Source organism: Oryzias latipes, chromosome 5 (assembly GCF_053564925.1).
Source record: "Oryzias latipes strain Hd-rR chromosome 5, Olatipes_Hd-rR_3.1".
In the NCBI taxonomy this organism is placed as follows: Eukaryota; Metazoa; Chordata; class Actinopteri; order Beloniformes; family Adrianichthyidae; genus Oryzias; species Oryzias latipes.
The window spans coordinates 16,433,562-16,447,430 of NC_136241.1; the positions used below are offsets into that span (position 1 = coordinate 16,433,562).

The 13,869-nt window shown below is 37.7% G+C and overlaps 1 protein-coding gene across 2 annotated transcripts in view; it reads right to left on the reverse strand.

The window, feature by feature from the left end:
• asic1b (acid-sensing (proton-gated) ion channel 1b) overlaps positions 1-13,869 on the reverse strand; it is a 152,341-nt gene that overhangs the window by 40,659 nt on the left and 97,813 nt on the right. Inside the window, exon 1 of one of the 2 annotated variants that reach the window (XM_023954959.2) lies at positions 9,784-10,674. The exons of the other annotated variant lie outside the window; for it this stretch is intronic. Within the exon in view, the coding sequence (XP_023810727.1) occupies positions 9,784-10,443 (660 nt within the window). The 5' untranslated portion in view covers positions 10,444-10,674. Of the gene's footprint in view, positions 1-9,783; positions 10,675-13,869 lie in introns of those variants that run through there. 2 annotated transcript variants of the gene reach the window in all.

Genomic DNA, 13,869 nt, shown 5'->3' on the forward strand with positions numbered 1-13,869 from the left:
GGTTGAACAAAAAGATGAAAATTATTTAAATTAGAAACGACTTGTGACTGAGAAGCAGCTAACTATAGGTAGCCCACAATATGGAATTATCGCACTGTTTTGGCAAACCAGATATAATGCATCAATAAATGGTCTGTTTTTAAACTTGTCACATGGGTAAGGCGCATTACGCACGACAAAGGAGTCAGGGATAGGTTCATCAGATGCACTTCCTGACACAACGTTTTCTTTTGCTTTTGCAAATATAGAATCTATTCAGAGACAAAAAAATATTTATAGTGAAATGTGGGTTCACTCATTTATGTTTTTCAAACTGAACTCCAAAATAACAAGAAAACAACATGATCTTATCATATATATCCATTTTTACAAATGTTATTTCTGTTCATTTTAATGCACAACATTTGTAAATCTACTTGCTTTTTCAGACTGTCTACCATTGTGTTGTCTCTTGACAAGAGATATCATTTGAATCAAATATAACTCCTAATCTGCTGCCCCAGGCAAAAATGAAAATGAGTGTTGTGTCTTACGTCAAGGAGATGTCAGACGTGAAAGCAGGACAAAGATCGATCTTCGTCAGCCCGCTGCCTGACAAACTAGAATTCTTGCCTTTGCTGCAGACACATGAAGGAAGGTCTGCCAATGACAAACAGTTCAAAGCTTCATGCTGGGATTCACATGGATCTTTAACTTTCTATTATTTTCTTTAGCAGCTTAAGGACTTTTATAGGATAAAGTCTGTTTATTAAAGCAACGTAATCACTGAAACTAAATGAGCATATAAAACATGTTAGGTATGTAGGCTACCATGTGAAGGGGAGAACAAAACCTCTTCGTGCTTGCCTTTGTCTTTTTTTCTTTAAACCTTAAACTATCATTAATATAAAAAAGCACTGAAATAACCAAAGAATTAGTGAGAGAGGAGGATTAACAGCATTAATTCCCCTGCTGGAGTCAATAATTTTCTCACCATGAGCCTCCTAAGCAGATAGTAATAATATGGATTTGCATTCACAGTGGGTTTCAGGTTCTGATGCTGAATAATATAATAACCTTCTCTTCTCATAACCCTAAAAGGTAGTAACCACTGAGCCACAGACCGACTCCTTCAATGCTCTGATTAATCAACAACCGATCAGGTAAGAGACGCTTGACTGGAATTGCTGTGGACGCTCTATTTGCAGCTCATTTCCATTTAAGGCCTCTTGTTTATAGTGGCTCGCTGTGGCTGAGGAGAAATGTGTTCAGCCTGTCAAACGTTCAAGCCTACAGGTGGCAATGGGATTTTAAACTTGGATAAAATATTATATTTTACTTGCTTTCTTGAGAAAATATTGAACACTTCAGATAGCCTCAAGCTTTGCAATTTTACATGTATTCTATTATAATACAGTATGCACACAGCGTTATCAATTTCTCCTTCAAAGTGGGTCAGTCATTTACATACCCAGTGCTTCACACACAGCCTAACTTTCCTTAAAACAAACGCTACACAAAAAACAAAACATGAATTTGTGATTGCTTCACATGACCTCTGTCGAGAAAAGAAAACAGTTTGTAGTTCTGATGGACCTATCAAAATCAGTTTTATATCAATCATATGTATTGCCCCTACGGGGCATAGGTTTATTGGTTACTCTAAATTGTCCCTAGGTGTGAATGGGTGTGTGACTTGTGGCCCTGCGACAGACTGCAAGTGGCTGGGATAGGCTCTGGCAGCCCCGTGACCCCGAAACGGCAAAAACGGATTAGAAGATAAAACACAAAAGCATATGAAAACATAAAAAAAGTTGAAGAGCCATAGTATATTTTGTTTGGCCCTAAACAGAGGCAGGTCAGTGACGGCCAGTCGATCAATGAGCAAGTTATTTGAAAGCTTTAGACAAGCTGTCATGAAGGGACACTTACCACACTGCTAAAACCTTAACAACAGGATCACTGAGAGATTTTGTTCAGGAAATAATAGGGCCTGAGGGTAAACGTGGGTTATCATAATTTACTGATCCAAATTCCTGAGAATTTTTGTCTTTCTGTGCATAATCTGCACACCCAATAGCACAATAGTTTCTGGACTCTTTCCACTTCAAGCAGGATGTCAATAGACCACATAGCATCTAGCATTTTTATTTAAGAATTAAACTGATGGCTCTGCTGTCTGTTCATAAAAAAGGAAAGCATGCATCGAAATACAATAACTTACATACTGGGTGTAGCGTGCAAGGGTCACATATGGTTTAATATTTGACCATAGTATTTATAACTGAAAGCTGTGAAAATTGTTACATTTTAACACGTAGTAATTAGTTTCAAAGAGGCACAACTTTCCGTAATAAAAGAAAAACGCACTTATCAACAGTAAAATATCCCTCTCAAGTGGATCACTTGAGTGATTAAATGACCAATTTTAGAACGGTGGGCAGTCAAATTCTATTTAAGAAGACATTACCACAAATAGAACAAGTCTAAACTTTGAATATTTATTATGCAAAGAAAATAAGATGAAAGTAAGGTAATGATGTAATCTAAAAGTAAATAAAAGGTTGATTAAAATTCATAACATAATGAACTGCTGCTTTAATCTGTGCATGAGTGTGTGTGTTTGCCAGATGAGGTTCCTCAAACGTTTTGAGGACAACACTAAACTGGCTTCTGCTTGTCATAAATTAGAGCTGCCAGACCCTGGTCCTCCACATCTACCACCTTGCCTTTAACTCAGTTCTGCCTGTGTTCAGTCAATCAAAACCAAGAAACACCTAAGTCAGCTAATCAGCAGAAAGCAGTGCAGAAAGAAGTATGATCAGGCAGAGTGGTAGCTGTTGAGGACCGGGCAACCTTGTCATAAAGAAATAAAAAGTCCTACAGCGGAACTTTACCCAATCATTAGATTGTTTGGATAGATATTACCATCAGGTGGAGTTGGTGTTTTCCAATGGGATCAGTTATTTAAAAATTCAGTGGTGAATAAATATCCGTGCAGTGCAACCTCCCTTGTGATGAAATAAATAAATGTTTGTGTCCACGGCACATAAAAAATGTTCAGCATTGATTTTCTGACTATTACAGCTAAATCATTTATCCCTGCTGACAGTGCGAGACAAATCTCTAGAAGTAGGTTATTTTAATTGATTAAATTATTAACCCAACCTAATATTGAGCTAACCCTCTCACATATGGAGTTACAGCGCCCCAGTTAAAGCCTTAGCCACTACTGCCCTTACGGGTGGATACAGGCTGTCTGCCAGTGAAAAACAGGCAAATCTGTACAGGACACGCAAATAGCCTGCAAAAAATGTAAGAATTTTAGACCACTCGTAAGCCCATAGGGCGAAAACGTTCATGCACATTTTCATCCCCCCCCGGCCGTGCAGGATCTTCTTGCACGATCATCTTGGGTTCCTTGTGTGCAGCCCAACTGTCAAAAAAGACGAAATTAGAGTGTAGTTTGTGTGGACATTCTATGTACATCTTACGGGCACTAACCTATCACGTACAGACCCGGTGGTACGGCATTGCGCACGGTCAGTCAGGTTTAGTACGCACACCTAGCTATAAGAACTGGATTGCTGTAGAAAGAGAGCCATTCAACAGCATCTACTGTACGTGTTAACTTACATTATCCTTAAAAATAATTCACCAAACACCCACCACACGCAACAGTCCTAAGTCCAACCTTCATGAGGTTGTTGTAAGAGCCTCAAAGCAACAGCAAGACACACCTGCGCTCCTCTTCACATGCAGCCTCTCTACAACCCTCTACAATCCTGGACAACCCAAAAACCTGCAGCACCCGTACTGGGATTGACCCGTACCGGTGCATGTGTCCAAGGCTTAACCAGTACTAACTACTGTGGTAATATACCGGTAACCCAAAATGTGATGCCAGTTCTAAAAAGGTAAAACAAAGATTCTTGGCTAAAAAAAACTAAAACATATAATAATATAAGACACCCATCTAGTTTGAAGATCTTTAGCTTTAATGAATATCAAGTAAGGAAACGTTTTAACATGCATTTCTTCAGATAACATCAAAAGTAGTTTGTGAAGAGTTTAAATTGTTAATTCTGCACTAAGAAAAGAGAAATTCGTATTTTTAAGTCACTCCTAATCCAATCAAACTTATTCCTGTGAAATCAGAGATTAAGTAGATTAAATAAATTGATATTCTGGAGTCATTCCTTTGTAGGACTTAACGTAAGAGAACTTTTGAAATCTGTCCAATTTAAACAGTCTTGGGTAAAGAAACATGAAGCTTCTGCTTCTTTGGGTTTTTGTGAAGACATTACGAGCAAATGAGTCTTCCTGTCGGAAAGTTTAGGCCTTCCATATGTGTTTAGTCACTGTGTAAATGACTGTAATATATCAGTCGTGTTAAATGTGTGCAGACCTCAGAGATGTTTATCCGTTAGGATTCTGGAAAAAGTAACACCAAGGTCAAAGACTTTTAAACCATTTGTGACAAGAAACTCTTAAGGAAGTTTTTTTTTTTTTTTGGAAATGTTTGAGTTGATTTACAAGTTCTTATCTTCACAAAGTCTGTTCTTTATGTACTGCCAAAAAAGCAGACATCAGAAAAGGGAGAAGCGGGTGTCTGTCACCCAGGTTCCAGAGGGACAGATATGCTAACAGAGACACTGACGGATCAGAGTTTCAAAGACTCCAGCTCTGTTTCCCATTGGACTTATCTAAAAAAGATGTGCGGCACCACTTGTCACCTGGTCCAATGAAAACTGAGAAAATATGAATGAAAAGATTCATGAAGATCCAATGCTGAGGGAGGACACAGGTGCTTCTATTTTACTTAACTCCCTCACATACAAGGATACCAAAGGCACAGCGGTTTTAAAATATATTCTTGTTAAATAGAAAACAAAATCTATTTAAGGCCTTTTTCCTTTTGGTCTGTGTTAATAGATTTAAACTGCTGCTCTCCAAGGTTGCACACTTGTTTAATGGTTTATTCCTATTGCTGCTAATCTTTTGCAGTAAAGGTGAATTTAAAAAATGAGCATCATCAAAGTTGGTTTCATTACGAAACTTTGCTTCTATGAAATCAGTGACTGCTGTTTTAAGTGATGCTTTTGAGTTGAAATGCTCATATTTTTTTAATCAGTGTAGTTCCTGGAACAGCAAACGGTGAACAGAAATACTATTATTACTATTAAACGGAATTGCAATATATGCAAAGGTATGAAAATCAATGATAAATATTATTGTGAATTGTGTTAAAAGATGCTGAAATGTATTTTCCTTGGTGGGGAAAAAAGAACCAGAGAGAAGCAGAGAAAAAGAATGATGAATGAGTTCCTGCAAAATCTGTTCCAATCTAAACAAATCTGTTTGATTTATACTATTTGTTTTTCTTAATCCCCACAGCACACAAATAGAGTTAAATCCCACAGGAAAACACTTCCTTCAGAAGATGCAACCACTGTTGTTGTACTGGCAGCATGCCTATCTCAACATGCAGCTTTAGACAGACAGGGGTCATTGTGGCGCTGATGTGACAATGCTGGTCTGCAGTGGGAATCACAGTTTGGTAAAGAAGGCATCAAGCTTTTTTCCTTATGGATCACTTTTAAACAAAAAGAGAAGAAAGGACATATATTTGTCCAACAATACCATTCAAGCCTGTTTCAGTTCTAACATTTTGTATAACACTGCCCCCTTGTGATAACCGCTTGAGATTATGTCTGTTTGTAGAAACAGATGATATCCGTAAATGTTGTACTTTAATGTTGATAAATTACAGGGGATGTTGAAAGAAGTCACTGTTTATTAAAAAGAATGATAAACTGTAAACTCCAGATATACAAAAAGGTTATATTAAAGGAGTTGGGAAAAAATCTGAGCTGTCTGAGTGAGTAGAATGAATATTTAATGTCTCACTGCTGTCACCTTATAGGGAGCCTAGCATTTCTCCAGTGCATGCCTTAATCACTTCTTCCAGACAGAGCCACTTGTCGTTCTCTATCATACTCCTCTCTCTGACACATGAAATCCATTTTTTATGTGTTCACAGTTGATTGGGTTGGGCTGGGAAAGAGAAACTTTTGGGTTTAAACCCTGTATTAGTGGATAAAGAGGTGCCTAATGCTCAGATTATATGTGTTTAACAATTACCTGGGTTCAGTAACAGTTGGATGGACTTTTTTATTTTTTGCACAATTTATTGCAAGATTTAGCCAAAGCTCCAAAGAATGCAACCGAGTGGCAGACTGGAAGATAAGTAAGAAGATGAATCACTGTTAAAAAAATAGAAAAATCAATTTCCATTCAAAGAAGTGACAGTTCAATTTACCTAATTGGTCAAGGTGCAGCGGAGCTGTACTTCAACAAGTGATAAGATCAAATTGAGTTGAACACTCATTTGGCACTGGCTTAGCTGCTTGCAGCATGAGAGGAGCAACCTTCGCCGCTGCACAGCGCAGTTTATCCGGTTTACCAACATCAGAATTCATATGACACATGCTTAAAGATAAATGCTACATATTTTTATTAGTACGGTCTTCTCCTGATGGTTCCATTAAAGACATGCTGAACATAACACACATATTTTTTAAAGCTTAGAGTCAGATGACAAAAGCAGCCCCGCCCGTGTTTTATTTTTACATTCTTGGAAAGAATATACTTGGTTTTCTTTTTATTCATTTTCTTATCTGTCTGGTAGAAACCAGGCCTGCACTATACAGACTGAAGCTCTTGATGAGATAAGAGAAGGGTGTAATCAGAGCCATTTGCTGATTTGCTTGATGATGCTGAGCTTGGGAGAAAGGCAGGCTGCATTTCATGGACAGGGATGGGAACAGGAAGCAAAGCTCACTGCTCTAAGGGGGGCTCACATTTTGCTCTGGGTTAGAATTGTTGTAACCTGAACGGGTGCTGGCAAAGCTTCTCTATTGACCCAACCCAGCTTGTTTCAGCACAAAGACACACTCATGCATATGCACAAATACCAGAGAGGGAGAAACGGAGATGAGGAAGGAATGCAAAACTCTAGAGACAGAAAGCAATCAATCTTTTCACCTCCCCTGCTCTATGCAGCAACAAAGTCAGTTCAGCTATTAGTGGCTCTTTAGGAGATATAATAAACAGCCAGTACCAGGGGTACAGGAACCCCTGCCGCTGCCAATTTCACATTATGCAAAATAAATGCACTTCACTGATTTGCTATAAAGGAGAAAAAGGAAATATGTGAATATATGCTGAGTGAGTTATCCTGCTGAGGGGCTGCTGTGACTCTGGAAAAGCCGTCATCTTATTAGTGGTTGGATTTCTTACCCAGGACACAGTGTGAGGCTTCGTGTCCTGGACAGCAAAAAAAAGAAAGAGCTAATGTTTTTTCTAAAAAGTGACTGAGCTTAAAAACTTAATAACTTTGAGGTATTTGTTTTGGAAAAAAAGGAGCAACAAAGGCAATGAAAAATATAAATTCATAATTAAGGGGTTGCGGCTCACTGGCTGGAAGAATAATCAATAACATAAATTGCCAATGACTATAATTATTCCCATTAGAAGTGACAGGGAAATAACTACGGTATTTGTCGTTTGTGTTGTTGACATTCTTTATGTAAGCAAGAAAATCAGACCTATCTCGACAAACCAAATGAAACAACGTGAGACACCTCTGATGATAGTTCACATGCACATTTGTGTTGTTAGGTGTTGCTGTGCACAAGCGTAACCAACCCTAGGAAATTATTTTTTAACTGAAATTGGTCCTTTTTGAACATATACAGCCATTTTTATGGTCTAAATCATATTGTAGCAACAATGTGGTTTTAGTTTTCAGATCTAATATTACTTATGAATTACTATTACTGGTTAATTAGAAGACTAAGTTTTTTGAAGCACTCGGACAATTATTCACAAGCCAAACCAAGTTATAAATTAAATTAATAATTTATTGCAGCACAGTCGGGTCTCAGAACATTTTGTCAAAATCAATGACAGCTGACCCTACTTTTCCTCTGATCCATCCCTGACCTAAATATTTCACCAAGTTTTCGTTGGATCAGAGTACTCTTTTATAAACTAAAACTGTAGAAGTTTGCTTGTTTTCCTTCAAAATATACACACAGTGATGGTAGATTTGTTGACTTTATCTTTGCCAGAAATATTTTAAAGCAAAACATTTTCTGGATTGATTGAGGACAAACGTTTTTGTTTAGTTTTTGGTAGGATTCATTCCTTTTTTTTTTATTTCCCCCGACCAGGCTTGTTCCTTTACCCATACTGCAATAAGCAGCAGACACTCCCGTCATGCTCCTCTTCTTGCAGAAGTACACCGGTGCAATGTCATGCTTACAGTTTTCTTTCATTTTCATTCATCTTCAACAGCTTACCTTTGCGAACCTATGTAACTTTTATCTTTGGAGCAGTCACACTCACAATCCAAACCTAAACCCATGTTTATCTGAAGCCTTTAAAGGAAGGTCAGCTGTGGGGACTATTTTTGTTTTTGAATGCAACATCATTGGCTGTTTTAACCATTTCTGTGACAGGTGACACATATTTCAGAAATAAGTATTCATACTCTGGATGTAGTTAACCATTGTATCACTTAGCAGCAAGACAAATAGTAACATTATGGTGCAAAAGTATTATATATGTATTTACACAACCTAGTTGGTATTCTAATCACATTATTATTAATGTCTAGTTTAGTAATCTAGAACACGCTTCCGTTAAATTGAAATAATGAATACAAAAGAAATGAGTCAGCTACATGACTAATAAATTAAACACTTGTTCCTGTTAATTTGATGCTGTTTCTGCATCACTGGAATCAATATTCATTGACAAATACAAGCCAAATAATGTTATTGAATTATGAGAAAGGGCAAGAGTGCATTTACGCATTCACACGTTGATGCTGTTGCAGCTCAAATGGCTTCAGCATATCCATTAACGGTCTGCTCATTCTTTCCAAAAAGAAAATAACCCTCAAAAAGGTCAAAAAATTGGACAAAGCAATAGCTGGATATCATTTACTCTATGCGATAAATCATTATTCCACTTGTGTGCTGTCGGATAGGCAGAATTTGGAGGAAAACACAAAGAGCAGCAATCACAAACCTAAAAAAATAGAGTAAAAGAAACAAGTTTTTTATTTCCTGTGACTAACTCTAACACGTCCTTTAGTGCAACAGTTGCAGTGGCAAATAAGACACTTTGAGTTGTAGAGCTTGCTTGTGTCTGATTTTTTTAAGGCTTTAAAAAAAAACAAGCTGCTAAGAAAACACATACATGTGTAGCTCCTGCAGTGAGAAACGAACACCTTATTTCACTGAAGACAGATGCTCTGAAGGTTTTATAGTTTTGTGTTTTGAGGACATTTTTCTTTTTCATGTCAATCACGTCAAGGTTTCTGTTAAAAACCTTTAGAAATCATAGTTTTACATTCCTATAAATCAGTGTTTTCACCAGTGTGCTGCAGAAAATTATTCATTATTTTACCTAAATGGTCCCAAAAGGATTTACCTTTGCCAGGATATCAGCTCTGTGTTCATCAAAACAGGCACAAATATGCTTTAAAACATGGTTTAAAAAAAAGTTTTTCTTTGTGTTTACATCATTCTTAAACAAAATACTTTGATAAGAATGACTTTATATTGATAATACAGACTGCAACATTCCTTTTTTGTTTTGCTTTTACATTTTCTCTTGGAGATGGTACACTCAAACAACTGATCTGTTTTGGTTTAGAGTTTAATAATTCCACAATAGACAATACTAGTGCACCAATTTTAAAATTTGATTAAAATTAAGTATTTTTTTTACCTCTTTGAAGTTTTCAGGGCCACACTCTAAACCTCGAAAGCTACAATCCAGCAGCATTTCATCTATGCGATGCCGTGTACGGGTGTAGAACTCATCCAAGCTGAAGCGTGAGCCCAGAGGGCGGTCCGGCTCCGGCGCCAGAGCGAACCCCGGTGCCATGCCATCTTCAAAACCCAGCAAGGGACCCATGAAAATCAGGTCGCTGTAGCTCATCTGGGTTTTCCGGACTAGGTTGTAATTGCATATGGTAATGGCAGGAAAGGTCATGTTGTTGGCCACCTTTTCATCCAACAAGGTGATTCGGTCATACTGGCGGTAGTATATGATTCTGTCGGCCACCTGAAGCACGAAAAAGGACAGAGCCACGATAAAGGCCACTGCCCACAAACCCTGGCGAACGCCAAACTTCTTTTCCTCTACAAACACATGGTTGGCTCCATGGAGGGAAGAGTTGCTACAGAAAGTGGCCAAGTCATCCACCTTCTTGTCCTCTTCCTCCTCTTCGGTGTAGTCTTCTGCCTCATTCAGGAAGTCCTGTGAGTCCCCATCACTGCGACTCTTCCTCACCCGCTTGTAATAGTCATCAAACCCGTCTTTGCCGTATCCACTGGGCTCATCGTCAGTGGAAAAGGAGATGGTGCACACGATCCGTACCGGCATGATGGCAGAGGTGAAAAAGAGCGATGCCGACAAAAATGTAAAGCTTTAAAATTCAGAGGAATTTCAATATTTCAGGAAAAAAGTGTCAATTGAAGCTCAAAAGCTGGACAAAGCCCTACAAAAATCAAACACCATGCAGCAGCTGAAGTGCAGGGAGGAACCAAGCCAAAACAGTCAAAACATCATCTGCAAAGAGCTCAAACTGAAAGAAGAACCACGATCCCTCACACTCACTGCAATGCCTTCACTGGGTTTGTCTTTATGTCTTGGGGGCAGAACTATCTCCTAGAAACATTTCCAAACCGAATAGAACATTAGAAGAAGTAGGAGGGGGAAGAAAGAGAAAAAAGATGATGAAGGTTGTTAGGCTGTGTGCAGGACACAAAATACTCCCACTGGAACCAGCAACAGGTCACCACATTGGGGCAGAGTTTCACCATTTACAGAAAAAAAGGGTTGACACAGAATATAAAAGTCGATGAGGTGCAGAAAAAGCACTAACTATATTAGTAGCTTTCTGCTGAATCTACAGTTCACTCTGTCCTCACTCCTCCCCTCAAAATAAAATGATCTTAGCACAGTTGTGTAATCAAATACAAGTGATGCGTGGTACTACTCAACTGCTTAGTAAGGATACGGATTTTTTCACAAATACCTGCAGAAGCTTCTGTTCACTTTTGTTTGTCTGAAAAGTTGTCAGAAGATTCAGAAAAACACGAAGACATAAGTCATAAAAGGGAAAAAAAAAGTGAAATGTATCACTTATTTTAAATCAGGTTTTCCATTTACTAGTTCACTTTTTTTAATCAAACAGCTCATTTTGCAGATCTAACTCAAATTACAAATCCCAGCATACCTGCAAGCAGTGAAAAGCAGATTAAGTGAAAGCAAATATATCTAAGAAGCAGAGAGGAAAACATCTTAAATGGATCCTCTCATGGTGAAATATGATGGTAAGTGCAATAAATGATAAACAATTCCCAGAGGTGGTGTTAGTTGCGGTATGAAACGGAAATGTATGAGACCAATCTATCTGCATTGATCCGGCTCCATTAAACAGGCTGAGATTATTTTCAGGAACATGACGCAGCCAGAAAATGAAACGTTAGATGACGGCGCTCTTAACAATAGATATGTAATGACAGCACATTTTATGTGCCAGGAAGCCGCATTAAACCTGTAATACCATTTAAGAACACATTTACCCCACCAATGTGTTTTGGTAGACATTAGCACAGTTAAAGCCTGAAGGGAGGGGGTTGCTGAGACACCAGACTCGGTCAATATGCGTTTAGCCTCGGCTGTAAAGTCGATCTATCAGAGCACAAACAAAAAAACTACTGAGGTGTAATTGTATGATCTCCTATGTAGAGGCTTGCTCAACAGCATGGTGGCCTGCTGGCAGCTCCTGCATATGCATTCAAGATCAGTATATAGCCTGCAGGATCTCTGCTGACCGAACAAGAAGGTCACACAGCTCCCTCAGCTTCAGTCCCGCAGCAACTGCATGAATATTCCCTCAAAATAACACAAGTTGGAGTTGGCAGAAGATGGTGAGCTGTAAAATTGCTGTGGGCAAAATTAACTACATTACGGCACAAAAGTTTATTTTTCTGTGTAAAAATACAACAAAAAATTGGTTTGATCTTTTGTAGAAAAAATATTTTCACTAAGTTCTGAGTGCAGACAGGTGAATGCAAATGAGGTTTATTCAGATGTATTTAATATTAATATAACTTTAATATGAATTTATTTAATATGAAAAATTTCATTTAGCAAACTACAAGCTCAGTGCAGAAATGCACTCTCATTGTCTCATCCCCTAAATAAGCTTCCCAATAAGTCTTTCTTTTTAAATTATTTCACTAATTCTCCACCAGGGGGCAGCAACAGGCCATTGGTAATCTTGTAAAATTCCCAATGAGCTGAAACGTTTACTTTTCTATGAAAGCAGTCTTTACTTTGAATACTCCACATATAAATAAATAAACAAATAAATAATTAAAAGTATCAAAAACAAAACTTGAAAAGGTGAATTAGGAGTATTCAAGAAAGATTGGACAAAAACAAAACTGAAAAAAAAGACCTTGAAGTTCACTAAAGACGCCTGCCAGCTTTCATGTCAGCAGGAACATTTCCACACTAACTAAAACAATAAAACAGTTTGATTTCTTTCGAAGTAAAAGATACTAATCAATAAAATGTCACATGAAAAACTGATGGTTTGCACTCTTCATTTCTCTTTTGATTCAACATGTAGGACTCAAAAGGGAATAGGATTCAAGACTGTCTGTTATAAACAAATACTGGACTTAAAGTTTCCCAGCTGTCGCATGAAAAAAAGCACTCAGTGCATTGGCATGCTACATCTGACGGCACACAGGTTTGTGGTGGAATAGGACTCAAAGCCTGGCAGATCAGGCTTGTGACAGGAATTTAAACTTTAATGAACAACTAAAGTTATACATGACAACACTTGAACGGTAAAACCCAGAGGAAAGATGAGACCAAAAAAGTGACAAAGGAAAGGTCAAAGATGAACTGAAAACCAGAATTTTAAATATAATATGGGATAATGAACTAGCAGAAAAGGGTTGCAGTTTGCCATCAAATAAAAGCTGAACAGCTGAGGAAAACTCAAGAACTGAGAACAGCACAAAGCTGAGGAAACATAACTAAAGTTACTAATTTTCAATTTCCTTTTTTTTGTGATCAATTTACATCATTGACAAATTAACTAAAAACTGAAGTTTCGATACGGATTGCAAAAAATGCAAACTATCTACAGAAAAGCTCAAGTTGTAAAATATCTGATTTATATGTAAAGCTTTGTCAACTGAAACTTGTTTGTGCTGAAAATTGCTCTTTTTCTAGCTAAATATTCAAACTAGGAAGTGTGACAGAAAACCTCTGTTGTCATTGCTTAGTTTGTGACATTTCTTTCTTGTTGAGCACCCTTTTTTACTGCAAACAGTGATGGCTGATTTTTATTCGAATTCAAAACCAAACTTTGTCAGAGCCGAGAATCCTGAGGCGTAGCCTGACATGAACTTCCCCACGAGTGTAACTTTGAGTTGCAACAGCAAACAGCATTTGCTTTGTTTTCACTGACACATTCACATGGTTTAATCATCAGTAATACTCAACGCATTGATTGGAAAACTCAATAGTGCAAGTTATGAAATTTAATTCTAAAACTTGTTGAATGCCTACTTTATATTTTAAAAATTCTGCATATCCTGGATCGATTTTTAGTCAGTGAATCGGTCATTCAAAATGAGCCAACATTGACTAAGAATCGTATCCGCAGTCACAAATTATGATATTATTTGAATCGTTTCTAAAATGAATCGCTAAGAATCAGCCTCCAGCTGCATTACTGTAAGCCCAATAATTATGAATTTGTGACTTTTTTATTTTTATCAA